Genomic DNA, 15280 nt, shown 5'->3' on the forward strand with positions numbered 1-15280 from the left:
GATTTCTTCTGTCTGACCTCACACTAGGAATTGCTGTGAAATAAATCACTAAAGAAAACTCAACTACAGTTCTCAATGCTTTAGGGAAAATGCAGGAATATTAGAAGAGAGAATTTCATTGGGTAAGAACTATTTTTTTCCAAATAGTTTGGCACAATTAAAATTTTACTTACTTTTAAGAGATGAGAGAATCTGATATACTAGTTGATAGCTCATTTTAAGAGCAGATGATACACTCTTTTTATGGTCCCCTATCATTACTGAATTCTAAAATGTGGCTCATAATGAAAATAATCCAAGAACCGTAGTGTTTATAAAGAGAAAATTTGGGGCACAGAGGAAGAAATACGAAAGAAATATCAGCTATAATTTAGTACCTCTGTTTAAATGCCTGACTACAGTATGTTTAAATGTGTTTTTAAATGTTGAGTCCCTAAAAAAAAAAAAAGCTGTCTCTCCAAATATGAGAGAAAGAGTCCATAGAAGATTAGTCCTATAAAAAGTACTGAAGAGAATAATCAACAACAACAAAAAATACAAATATCAGCAAGGAAAGGGAAAAATTATAAAGATTAGAATTAGCTTCTGAATAATAAATGATCATTCTATTCTTTTATGGTTTGTTTTGCTGCTAGATTTTGAAGGAAGAAAAAGCAGAGCTATGAAAAAAGAATCTTAGAGGATAAATGAGAATTTTTAAGCTAAACAAATAGCTGAAAGTCTTTCCTAGAAGAGAAAAATGTCAAAATTCACCAAAAAACCACTTGAAAAGATTATATACCAAACTGCAGTAGAACCCGCATTTCTAAAGCACAAGAGCCCTAGAGGGCCTCTGAAGCTATCAGAAGGTTCAGGGAACTATCTCAGCATGTCTACCATGATACACCTTTCAATTAGAAAGCATTCTACTACTATGTGAACAAATGCCACAAGAAAAAAATTTTTTAAGTAAGTAGAATATTTAAAGGTTAATAGACATCACATAAAATATGTAATAAAGTCCAATACCTACTTATTAAAAAATTAAAGGTCAAAAGAATGAAAAGCAGTATGGCACAGAGGTTAAGACCAAGGACTCTAGAGTCAAACATAAGGTTGGGTTCTGAATTCAGCACCTAGTAACTATATAACCTTAGATAAGTTACTTACCATAATTTATACCTCTTATCTTTGATCTCCTCATCTCAAAGATGGGGAGAATTATAATATCTACCTTAAAAAATTATAAAGATTAGACGAAATAATAGATGTAAAGCAGTTTAGCAGAAGTCCTGGCACACAGTAAATATACAATAAATGGAAGGTCACTTTAATTTTCCTATTATTGAAGTCTTGCTCAAACTTATAAATTATCTTTTCAATTAGTGCTTGATTGTCATAATTCATCATGCTCTGCAATCTTAATGAAAATATTTTATTAGAAAAGTATACAGTTAAATAGTTAGCAATGCCTACAGTACACCTAGCTCTTCATAACACTAACCATAGCCCAAACATCTATCAGCTATTCTCAACTTATGTAATCTGTGTACCTTGAAGAAACAGAGAGCTCTGTATGAAAGCCTTACAGAAAACAAATCTATAAAGTAATAACTAAGTTCATAATACCTAAACTGTCTTTTGGTGTACAACTTATAAATTAGCACTGCCATGGAAATTCTAGGGCTAGCCAGCATTTCAAAAGATTCTGAATTTTCACAAGAAATATATAAAGGTGTATACTTCATCTCTCATACTATCGCAATATATAAGGAAGGACTGAAAAATGTCATTTCACACAGTCCATCCAATTTTTTCCCAAGTATGCAAATAGTATCAGTAAGTAAAACAGAATTTGTTTAACTTTACTTACTAATATTATGAAATCACACTTCAACATATAATATGTTAAACCAAAGGAGAAACAAATTTTGTAATGCAGTGAGATGAAACAGAAAGTATACCGGCCTGAGAAGTAATATCATTTATTGATTGTGTCTCTACATGGTTATTTTCTCTGGTTCTTAATTTTTTCAATCACAAATTGTGAGTTCCTCCCCCACATATTGGTAGCAAGGTAAATATAAGATTGAAATAATTTAATAAATGGGGGAAAACTTTGAAAAACTGATAAGAGCTAATAAGACATACTTGATGCTAAGAGCAAATTTTTAAAGAAATGGAACCCTTGTTGAAAGATAACAATTACATCTGGTAATAAAGCTATAAATAACAAGCAAAAAAATTACAATGCTAATTTAGTTTTTATTTTGTTGTAATTTAGATGAATGTTTTTCTAAAACTGTGCTATGTAACTTATTTTTTTCTTGATCAAAACATTTTTTTTCTTTTTTTTTGGTTAACAATGGTCATTTCTTTCTTTAGGCTGCACCGGGTCTTTTTTAGGGTTCCTATAAATGTATTCTTATCCCAGATGATATAATTCAAAATATTACTTTCTAAATCAGTTTCTTAAGCTACAAAGAAAAAAAAATTTTCATTTTTGAATTACTTTCTTAAAGAGATTCACAGATTTCCTAAGTTTGCTCTTTTCTTTTACTAAGCTATATTTTAAGTGAATATTATTATCACTCAACTAAAACATTACTGGCTTAAAGAACTCTTAAGGTTACAAGAATACCGGGGTGTCCAGAAAGTCTTACCACCACAATATCTGGAATATGTAATTTTCTAAAACTTCAAACACAGGCAAACTTAAGAAAAACATGAATAAATATAATTAAGCCATTTAGGGGAATTCCAAGAACCAGGAACTAACTTTTTTTTAACAGAATATAGTTACACTGTGTCAATATTTCTCTAATAATCTCTGGTGCCAATAGATGAAAACAGGAGAAAGATGCTTTACCGTCTCAAAAGTTTTGCACATGTCTCGCACTAGGCTCTTTCTTGCCTAATGTCCAAAGTTTATAAGGATCTGGAAATATTCTCCCAGGAAAACAGATATGAACCACATAAGGAGATAAAACCTACACTAAAATATGGTTTACTTGTTTAAAAAGAAATGTATGCATCCCACATACTGCTAATTTGATATTTCTAAAACTCTGTTCTTCATTATTTAACAAGATTGATTGGTATCATGTGTTTTCTGTTTTTCTTCTCAACTTTATCCGGAAATTAAAAGGCTAAACTATCTTCATTAAAAGGCAACTTACTTAGATCACTACCTTTAGATCCTAGAACGCACATAAAATTTCTAAAAAATGCCACTCCTTTTCTGTACAGCTGAAACTAACACAACATTATAAATCAACTATACTCCAATATAAAATTTAAAAGTTTAAATTAAAAAATAAAAACAGATAAGTAAATAAAATTTTTAAAAAAGTAAAAAAATGACATTTCTGGGAATGAATGAGTAATTTTGGTTTACTCAATATTTAAACTTTAAGTTAAAAACTAAAAATACAGCTTCCCTGGTGGCACAGTGGTTGAGAGTCCACCTGCCGATGCAGGGGACATGGGTTCGTGCTCCGGTCCACGAAGTTCCCACATGCCGCGGAGCGGCTGGGCCCATAAGCCATGGCCGCTGAGCCTGCACGTCCTGAGCCTGTGCTCCGCAACGGGAGAGGCCACAACAGTGAGAGGCCCGCGTACCGCAAAAAATAAATAAATAAATAAAATTTTCTCTCTTTCATCTTTCTGAAATAATGAAATCCTACCTAAGTAAAATGAAAATAAGACAAACAGCATCATGTAAAAGTCTCAGTCTCCTAGTCTAGATAGCAAGCTCCACAAAGAAAACATCTAACTAAAGCTATACCCTAAACAGTTCTCCAATTTTCTTATTTGAAGCTTGTGATATCTCTTCTCCTGATTGTCCCCAAAATTACAGAGCAGATAATTGGTTCTGATGGAGGAAAAGACATTTCAATCAAGGAGACTGAAGATGTAACTCTGCTGAGAAGCAATTTCTTTCTTATAGTCAGCAAACATGTATTGAGCGTTTAGTATGTGCCCAATACTGTGCAAGGAAAAAATAATAAAATGTAGGGTCCCTGCCCTCATGAAGCTTATTGTCAGGGAAGCAGAGAAACTAAAAATCACAGTATAGTGTGATGAGTGCTATGATACAGGAACAGGCTGCTTAGCAAGACAAAGAAAGGGATCAAATGCAGATGTGGCAGGTGGAATCAAAGAAGAAATGAGCTCAATGTTAAATATAATGAGCTCAATATAAGTCAGTAAAGGGGAAAAGGAGAATTGTTCCCAAGATAAGAGAAAAAGCATGAGCTCAGAGGAATAAAACAGCATTATACATTCAGTGAACTACCAGTAGTTTCCTAAATCTAAAGCACAGCATAAATATGGAAGAGTGGACATACACAAAGCTAGAGGTAGTCAAAGGTGAAATCATCACGGACCTTGTATGCCAAGGTAAGGAATTTGAACTTTATCCTAAACTTTATGTGGAGCCACAGAAAGATGTTAAACTGGAGAGTGACAAGTAACATCTGCCTTTCAGAATGAATACTTCAGCAACAATACAGAGAAATAGCCTAGAAGAAAAAGACTATGCTCAGGAAGCCCAATCAAATTACGATCCTAATAATAAAGGCACAAAGTTATCAGGGCCTGAACTGAGGCAGTGGCAATAAAGATGAAGAAAAGATCATTTCAAGACAGATTTAGGAGGTACAAATAACTAGACATGATAAATGACTGGATACAAAGGATAAGGAAAAAAGAGGAGCCAGGACAATTTCCAAGTTCTAATTTGAAGAACTAAGTGTAAAGAGGAGTCATATATTCAGACAGGGAGGAGATACAGAGATAGGAACAAGTCTGGGAACAAAGACGATGCATCCACTTTGGAACAAGTTAAATTTAGGACACCTAGAGCTGAGGGAAAAAGTCTGGACTAACTAGTAGTTCATCCCAGTAAGTGAACAGAATAACACACACACAGTAAAAACCAAATTAGAATCTTATTGGGACTCTTCACATTATATTTAAATTTCATGGACACATAATCTAGCTGCTAACAACTTGTAGTGAGAAAAACTATTCCAAGAGAATGAAACATTACACTTTTCCAATCATGCTGATCTGATTGAACAAGGACAGATATGGGATGAGGGGACAGATGTCATTTGGAAGAGAGCTAAAGCTTCTTTTCAAGAGAATCAAAGGGATTGGAAGGGTCATTCCTTTAGCCCCCTTTATTTAGATCTAGCAGCACAGTAAGGGAATAGCTCACCTGTACTAAGGAGGAAAACCACTGGACTCCAGGACAATGAGAGCAAACTGCTTCATAAATTACTGAAGCTAAGTTGTTTGACTCTAAGATTTTGGGTGCTTTAGAAAGTTAAATTTACATCAGATATGATCTAGTACGGAAATTCCTGTTACATAGCTTTTTATGTTTTTGCCTTTTTTAAAAGAAGTGTCCTTGGTGAAAAGGGAACCCTCCTCTGCATTGTTGGTGGCAATGTAAATTGATACAACCACTATGGAGAACAGTATGGAAGTTCCTTAAAAAGCTAAAAATAGAACTACCATATGACGCAGCAATCCCACTACTGAGCATTTACCCTGAGAAAACCATAATTCAAAAAGACACATGCACCCCAATGTTCACTGCAGCACTATTTACAATAGCCAGGACATGGAAGCAACCTAAATGTCCATCAATAGATGAATGGATAAAGAAGATTTGGCACATATATACAATGGAATATCACTCAGCCATAAAAAGAAATGAAGTTGAGTTATTTGTAGTGAGGTGGATGGACCTAGAGTCTGTCATACAGAGTGAAGTAAGTCAGAAAGAGAAAAACAAATACCATATGCTAATGCATATATATGGAGTCCAAAACTAAATGGTACTGATGAACCTAGTGTCAGGACAGGAATAAAGAAGTAGACATAGAGAATGGTTTTGAGGACACGGGGAAAGGGAAGGGTAAGCTGGGACGAAGTGAGAGAAGCATCAACATATACACACTACCAAATGTAAAATATATATCTAGTGCGAAGCAGCCGCACAGCACAGGGAGATCAGCTCGGTGCTTTGTGACCACCTAGAGGGGTGGGATAAGGAGGGTAGGAGGGAGACGCAAGAGGGAGGGCATATGGGGATCTATGTATGCATATGGCTGATTCACTTTGTTGTACAACAGAAACTAACACAGCATTGTGAAGCAATTACACTCCAATAAAGATGTATTAAAAAAAAAGTGTTCTTTTTAAAAATACAATTAATGCATAATACTATGTTCAGATGTTTTGACAGAGTTCTTTAATATTTAAAATAATTGTGCTGAAAGTTAACAGGTTTTCACTGGATCTTGGCTTAAAGCACTTACAAATCGTTATCAGATTACAGACCAAATAACCAAAGCACCATCTAGCTAATGACAGGATATGCTAATTGAAAGCAAAATACTTCCCCTAAAAAATACTCATTTAAGGGTTAAAACTGTAAGTGGAAATACATTAAAAATATTAATATGTTACAGATGACAAATTCCCAGAGCTAATTCCTAATTTTTAGCCCCAAACTTCATATATAATTCTTTTAAAAAATATAGAACAAAACTTGTTAGTTTTCAAAATTAAACCGCATATTTATTATCAAAAATCTGGGAGTAATATTTCAAAATCATCTCCTTTTTAAAAACAACGCATGTAAAATACAAGGAAGCTCACAAAGTCAAAAGTAGTAAGGACCCAGGTTAAATAATATTTAAAAGGTATGTTAAAGATGCAGAAAATTTTAAAGATCTACAGATAGATATACATACCTGTTTTATTTCTGCATCTTTAACACACCTTTCAAAAAATATTTAATCTAGGTCCTTACCCATCTATATATATCTAGTTCTTCATTTTATATCATATGTGAATCTCTAAAAATATGTACATGTGAATCAAATTATTAAGCTAAATGCACTAAGAATACTTGTTTTTAAAAATAATTCTATGTCAATCTAATGAAATGTAGAATCATTAACTTTGTAAATTAAGATTGTCAACTTTAAGATTTGAGGGAGTCACACCTGTATATGCAGATTTTCTTAAAGATCATTTCCAACAATCTTATTTTGAAGACTATTGGACTTCAATTATTTCAACTGCGGTAAGTTGAACAAAAGCAATACTGAACAACATACCTTTCAGATAAATTAAGGCTTTGGTGAAGAGGTTCTAATTTTTGACATGTCTCTAGGCTGTCAACAGATGTCGAAGGCAATGAGTCTGATTGCACCTTGCTGGCATCACATAAATTAGCATCATTTTTAGGTAGGGTCTTTCTGAATTTTCGTCCTAAATCCGTCCATAGGACATTCGTCAACATAACTTTGAGTTGCCTGTTACACACATAAATAATTAATACATACAGTACTAAACATTATATAATACATAAATTCATCACAAATTGTAACAAATGAAAACTTCCAGGAATTCTAAATTCAGTCCTTCAAGAAATTAACCAGAGTAGTAAATATCATAAGTAAAAAATATGCCAATCATTCTCAAATATACATGAAAAACTAAAGCACATTTCACTTAAATTGGGACTTTCTTCAGAATTCTATCTAGTATACTACATCTGTGGTCACACACACGTACAGCTGTTGGATTGCTGGTAACCAATCTGTGCTTGGTCACACTACAAGTGGAACAACAACACACATCTGCACATCATGTCACAGAGGCAACCGCTTTCTGCACTAAAAATGTATTTTTGTTTTAGTATTTGATTTGGAAAACATAATTAAAACTAAGGGTAACAGTACAACATCTACAATCTTAACCCTACACAGTCTTAAGATACATTCAATTTTACCTTATTTCTAAAAATATGTCAACTTAAAACACTTACTGTACCTACACCAATTTCAAAAGTAAAACTGATAAATCCAAACACTTCCAGCTCTGCCTCATTACATTTTGCCCATTACTCATTCAACATATCTATGTGCTGATAATACCTGAAGAACTGTATTCAGTTCTAGAACCATGAAATATAGTTTCTTCAGGACTGTGAACAGGCTACCAAGTAGATGTGAGACAATGTCAAATGAGGAATGGCTGGAAGAATTGGAAATGTGTGATCAGAAGAGTGTCTATTCTATTCCCTAGTACCAGTTTTAGGCACTGTTTGTTTAACAAATGTTAATAATATGAAGAAAGAGAAAGCAAAGTGTTCGTGTATTTTTAATATAAAACAGAGCTCAAAGAAATCACTTGTTTGCCGCAGCCACTTGGGGCTGTATCTTCAGATCATCTGGAAGAAGCGGGATAGAAGTCTTCAGAGGAACCTCTATAGAACGCACTGAAACTCCAAATACTTTAAGTTTATAGATTTTAGAATTATCATTAAAGAATAAAGAGATGAGTGAAATTTCTATGAATGAATAATAATTCATTCTTCGTTCAACAAATACTTACCAAATACCTTCTAGCAAAACAACTGTACTAGTAGAATCTGGAGATTCAGCAACAAACGAAAGAGTTACAGTTCCTGCCTTCATGGAGCTTACATTCCAAAGAAGAATTACCCGATTAATTATTTAATTACAACTGTGATGAGCAATACGAACAGAAAATATAGGTGCTGCATTTCTTCTGAACCAGATCAGGGAAGGTTTTACTGAGAATATGACATTTACGCTGAAACTGTCCAAAGGAAACAAGTGGAAAATGGAGAGTGGTTCAAAAAGGAGGACAAAATGTAAATGCTCAGACAAGAGTAAAGCTTGTTCAAGGAAATTAAAGGACTTACCTGGCTCAAGTGCTTAAAGTGAAGAGGAAATTTGTATAAGATAAAGATGGGCAGTTAGGCAGGACCCTGTGGACTATACTGAGGATTTGAAACTTTAATGTCAACAACAATATCAATCCCCTAGTTTTAACAAAAGAATCATGAGACCAGAGCTGTATTTTTAAAAGATGACTTTGATCTTTTATGAATAATAAAGAAAACACCAAGAGAAAAGGGTAATAATGAATTTAGAGAGGAAATGGTGCTTAGGGATAGTTTAGTGGAATGGTGGGAGCAGAAATGGGAAAGAAGAAAAGGGACACAGACACAGCAAATGTAGGCAGTTGACAAACAGCTACGAAAGGGGGATATAGGACAAGAGCTGAAGATAAATGTGAGATGCAAGAAAGGTCTTCTTAGTTAGTTATTGGTTGGTTAGTTAGCTTAAGATAGAAAATATCTGTGTAAGTTTCAGTGCTTAGGGGAAGAGGTCAACAGACTAGGAGAGGTTGAAGATACAGGAGACAGTATAATTAACTTTATAATTAAGTTTCTTAAGAAGTAGCATAAAAAGAGCTAATATTTACTGAACATGCACCATACACCAGGAAGCATGTTAAGACCTCTACAATGATTTACACTTCATTTAATCCTCACAACTACTCTGTGAAGTATAATGGTAATTATTCTTCTGCAACTGAGAAGACCAAGAATAGAATGATTAATAACTAAGTCCATAGTTAAATGAGTGAGTGGTGAGAGCGGGATCCAGAGCCACACACTCTCAACTCTGTTGCCAGCACTCTTAACTGCTCCACTGTGCTGGTTTATGGTGGGAGAAGAGCCCCTTTTCCTTCTTCCAGAAACCAAGATCATTTTTTCAAAGTGATACAAAAGGTAAAAGAACACAGGCTTGAGGAGAGAAAAGATTTCAAATCATCACTGTGGAGAGGGGGAACACAAGCTGACTAGAGAAACACAGTAGGATTATCTTGAAGTTGAGGAATCCAGTAGGGTTAATAACCACAAATTTATAATGGCATAAACATACTGTGTTTTGTGATTTTTTTTCCCATCACTGCTCAGCCACCTTGGTGTCAGCACAATGCAAACAGATAATTAGGTTCACAAATGATTATTAATTACGAAGGAAAAAGGCACCTTTATAACTGAAAATCTGGTAGCTACCACCTTAACCAAGTGATCAAATGTAAGGCCACCAACAGTGGGACAAGCAGACACTACATATCCCCTGATATAATGCAATAAGCAAATACATCAGCTATGAAGTACTTTTGTCAAAAATGTAACATGAACCTAATTATGAGGACAAACACAATTATAAAAATCTAGAATGTAGGACATTCTACAAGACAACTGGCCTGAACTCTTCAAAAAATCAATGTCATGGTTTAGGGGGGTCGGGGGGAGGCAGGGGCTATTCTAAGATTAAGAGACTAATGAGACATAATAACCAAAAAATAAAATGCATGAACCTCAATTTGATCCTAGATTTTTTTAACAAAAGACATTTTGGGGGACATTTAGAGAATTCTGATTCTAGACTTTATATTACATGATAATATGAAATTATTATAAATTTTCTTCATAATATATTGTGGTTATCATGTAAAAGAATTTTCTTGTTCTTAAGAAGTACAGGCTAAAGTATTCAGAGGTGAAGTGCCTGACATCTGTGACTTACCTTCAAATGGTTCTGTGAAAAAAAATGTGTACATGAATATGCATATGTGATATGCACTTACATACATGTATGAAAAGAGACTGAGAGAAGGCAAATGTGGGAAAACATTAACAACATCTTGCGTGTTTGTTATACTCTTAACAAAATAATCCCGCCTGGTCCTGTACCAAAAAAATATGAAACGGGGAAAAAGCTATGCATGAAGATATTCATCACAGTATTATTTATAAAAGCAACAAAATGAAAGCAAATTTAAATTCCCAGCAATAGGGACTTCCCTGGTGGTCCAGCAGTAAACAATCCGCCTTCCAACGCACGAGACACAGGTTCAATCCCTGGTCGGGGAACTAAGATCCCACATTCTGCATGGCAACTAAGCCCTCGCACTGCAACTACTGAGCCCACACACCTCAACTAGAGAGAGGGGAAAAATAAAACCGCATGCTACAATGCACACGTGCCACAACTAGAGAGAAGCCTATGCACCACCAACGAAAGATCCCACATGCCGCAACAAAGATCCCACGTGCCACAACGAAGACCCGACACAGCCAAAAATTTAAAAATTTTTTAAATTAAAAACATAAAAATTCCCAGCAATAGCAGAATGGTTAAGTAAACAATGATAAAGCCACTTAATGGAATGTTACTTATTAGTCTCTTAAAATCTTCTACTTTAAATTTTAAGAGAGACTGGCTGTGTTTTTTTCTTTCAACTTGTCTTTATTTCTCTTTTCTATACTAAGCAAGTACTATACTATTTACATAAAGAGAAATGTCAACCAATTAATTTTGTAAAGAATGGTAAACATCTTTACCCAGTCAAAAACTATCTATTGATTAGTGAAAAAAAATTATTTTTTACATTCAGGACTACTCTTTTATAGGTTTTACAACTGTACAACTTAAAATGATCAAATGAAAATACTTCTAAAATCTTAAGGATATATAAGGTATACTTTTCGTCTGAGAAAACCACTATTAGTAATTTGCTAAATTATTTGGGAAAATATCCCAGTGGTAATTTTAATAATTTTAAATATGAAAATATCCAATGTTGGAAAATGCCATTTTTCTATTCACCCAAACCAAATAAGAATCACCACTGGTGATTTTACTGGTAATTCTAATAGTTGGCTCTAAGTGAAAAAGACAATTTGGATTCTCTGTGAAAATACTTATTTCATGTTCATAAATTTGCTTTACTGTAATCTGATTGACTAATAATATCCTAAGGCAGAAGTCAGCAATCTTTTCCCCCCAAATTAAAGGTAAAATTTTTTAAATTTCTATATATTTAAATATATTTGAACACTTCACAAGAAAGACATATGAATAGCGAATATGCACATAAAAAGGTGCTCAATATCATTAACCTCATCTTTCCAGTCTTTAAAAAAAGTTTGCCTTTTCAAAAAAGGGGGAAGGACAGCAAAATATTTCAACAGACACTTTAGAGAAGATACAAAAGAACAAGAAGCACATGAAAAGATGCTCAACATCATCATTCATCAAGGAAATGCAATTAAAACCACAATAAGATATCACTACACATACATTAAAAGGGATGATGACAGAGATTGACCATACAAGTGCTGGCAGGAGGGTGGAGGAAGTAAAACTCTTCTGCACTGCTGATGAGAATGTAAAGTGGCACAACTGCTTTTGGAAAACATTTGGCAGTTGCTTAACAAAGTTGAAAATGTACTTTCAATGACCCAGCAACCCATCTCCTAGGTATTTAACCAAAAGGAATAAAAACATGTCCACACAGGCACTTGTACACGGATATTCACAGTAGCTTTATTAATAGTAGTATTAATTTTTCACAGAACTAAAACAAAAAAAAAGTTTAAATTTGTATGGAAACATAGAAGACTGCAAATAGCCAAACCAATCTTGAGAAACAGAAACAGAGCTGGAGGAATCAGGCTCCCTGACTTCAGATCATATTACAAACCTAGAGTAATCAAAACAGTATGATACTGGCACTAAAACAGAAATACAGATCAATGGAACAGGATAGAAAGCCCTGAGATAAACCCATGCACATATGGTCACCTTATCTTTGATAAAGGAGGCACAAATATACAATGGAGAAAAGACAGCCTCTTCAATAAGTGGTGCTGGGAAAACTGGACGGCTACATGTAAAAGAATGAAATTAGAAAACTCCCTAACACCATACACAAAAATAAACTCAAAATGGATTAAAGACCTAAATGTAAGGCCAGGCACTATAAAACTCTTAGAGGAAAACATAGGCAGAACACTCTATGACATAAATCAGAGCAAGATCCTTTTTGACCCACCTCCTAGAGAAATGGAATTAAAACAAAAATATACAAATGGGACCTAATGAAACTTAAAAGCTTTTGCACAGCAAAGGAAACCATAAACAAGACAAAAAGACAACTCTCAGAATGGGAGAAAATATTTGCAAACGAAGCAACTGACAAAAGATTAATACAAGCAGATCATGAAGCTCAATATCAAAAGAACAAACAACCCAATCCAAAACTGGGCAGAAGGCCTAAATAGACATTTCTCCAAAGAAGATATACAGATTGCCAACAAACACATGAAAGGCTGCTCAACATAACTAATCATTAAAGAAATGCAAATCAAACCTCACACGGGTATCACCTCACACCGGTCAGAATGGCCATCATCAAAAAATCTACAAACAATAAATGCTGGAGAGGGTGTGGAGAAAAGGGAACCCTCCTACACTGTTGAAGGGAATGTAAATTGATACAGCCACTATGGAGAAGAGTATAGAGGTTCCTTAAAAAACTAAAAATAGAACTACCACACAACCCAGCAATCCCACTACTGGGCATATACCCTGAGAAAACCATAATTCAAAGAGTCATGTACCACAGTGTTCATTGCAGCTCTATTTACAATAGCCAGGACATGGAAGCAACCTAAGTGTCCATCGACAGATGAATGGATAAAGAAGATGTGGCATATATACACAATGGAATATTATTCAGCCATAAAAGGAAACAAAATTGAGCTATTTGTAGTGAGATGGATAGACCTAGAGACTGTCATACAGAGTGAAGTAAGTCAGAAAGAGAAAAACAAATACCATATGGTAATACATATATATGGAATCTAAAAAACAAAAAAAATGGTTCTGATGAACCAAGGAGCAGGACAGGAATAAAGATGCAGATGGAGAGAAGGTACTTGAGGACACGGGGAGGGGGAAGGGTAAGCTGGGACGAAGTGACAGAGTAGCTATGACATATATACACTACCAAATGTAAAACAGATAGTTAGTGGGAAGCAGCCACATAGCACAGGGAGAACAGCTCGGTGCTTTGTGACCACCTAGAGGGGTGGGATAGGGAGGGTAGGAAGGAGACACAAAAGTGAGAGGATATGGGGATATATGTATACATATAGCTGATTCACTTTGTTATACAGCAGAAACTAACACAACATTGTAAAGCAATTATACTCCAATAAAGATGTTTTTTAAAAAAAAACAGAAACAGACTCAGAGACATAGAAAACCAATTTATGGTTACCAAACAGGAGGGAGAGGTGGTGAGGGACAAATTAAGAGTATGTGATTAACCGGTATAAACTACTATACATAAAATAGATAAGCAAGAAGGATTTACTGTATAGCACAGGAAATTATATTCAGTGTCTTGTAATAACCTATAATGGAATATAATCTGAAAAAATATACAACTGAATCATTTTGCTTGAAACACAGTATTGTAAATCAACTATACTTGAATTTAAAAAATTACTGATCACAGATCACCATAACAAATATAATAACAATGAAAAAGTTTGATATATTGGGAGAATTAGCAAACCGTGACACAGAGACACAAAGTGAGCAAATGTTTCTGGAAAAATGCTACCGACAGACTTGCTAAATGCAGGGTTGCCTGCAACATTCAATTTGTAAAAAAATGCATTGTCTCCAAAGTGCGATAACATGAAGCACAATAAAACAAGGTATGCCTGTACCTTATGACTGGTATCCTTATAAAAATGGCAGAAACAGACATACACAGAAGGAAGACAACATGAAGACATACAGGGAAAACATGTAAATATGGAGGACTGAATGCATGAAGAAGAGAGGAGAGAGACACGGAACAGATTATTCCTTAATGCCTTCAAAGGAAGCACAGCCTAGAGGACACCTTGATTCACATGAAATGTGAATGGATTAAATAATCTAGTCAAAGGTCGAGATGGTGAGAGTAGATTAAAAAAAAAAAAAACACAAGACCTTCTGTGTTCTGAATGTTTGTTTCACCTCAAAATTCATATTTTAAAATCCTAACCCCCAAAGTGATGGCAGTAGGAGGTGGGGCCTTTGGGAGGTGACTGGGTCATGAGGGTAGAGCCCTCATGAATAGGATTAGTGCTCATAAAAAAGGTTCAAGAGAGTACCCCTTCCACCCTTTGAGGATACAGTAAAAAGATGGCCATCTAAGAACCAGGAAGCCATCACCAGATACTGAATCTGGGAGTGCTATGATCCTGGGCTTCCCAGGAATTATAACACTTTTGAAAAATAAATGTTTTTTGTTTATAAGCCACCTAGTCTTATGATATTTTGTTATAACAGTCTAAACAGACTAAGATAAGATCCAACAATATGCTCTCAACCAGAGACACACTTTGGACTCAAAGAAATAAACAGGTTCAAAGTAAAATGATGGAAACAGGTGTACCATGCAAACAGCAACCTTAAGACAGGTGGACTGGGCTCTATCAGTATTAGACAAAATAGACTTTAAAGCAAAAAAAGAAAAAGTCTGTAGAAACAATGAGGGACATTTCATTGACAAAAGGGTTAATTCATCAGTAAGATATACTGAC

The 15280-nt window shown here is 34.6% G+C and overlaps 1 protein-coding gene across 19 annotated transcripts in view; it reads right to left on the reverse strand.

The window, feature by feature from the left end:
- SENP7 (SUMO specific peptidase 7) overlaps positions 1-15280 on the reverse strand; it is a 171631-nt gene that overhangs the window by 80164 nt on the left and 76187 nt on the right. For 18 of the 19 annotated variants that reach the window (XM_027103625.1, XM_027103634.1, XM_027103614.1 and 15 more), the window contains one exon: positions 7119-7316. The exons of the other annotated variant lie outside the window; for it this stretch is intronic. In XM_027103625.1, coding sequence (XP_026959426.1) covers positions 7119-7316 — 198 coding nt within the window. The remainder of the gene's footprint in view (positions 1-7118; positions 7317-15280) is intronic. 19 annotated transcript variants of the gene reach the window in all.

Source organism: Aethalodelphis obliquidens, unplaced genomic scaffold, assembly GCF_003676395.1.
Source record: "Aethalodelphis obliquidens isolate GAN/ISIS:26980383/991018 unplaced genomic scaffold, ASM367639v1 scaffold1, whole genome shotgun sequence".
In the NCBI taxonomy this organism is placed as follows: Eukaryota; Metazoa; Chordata; class Mammalia; order Artiodactyla; family Delphinidae; genus Aethalodelphis; species Aethalodelphis obliquidens.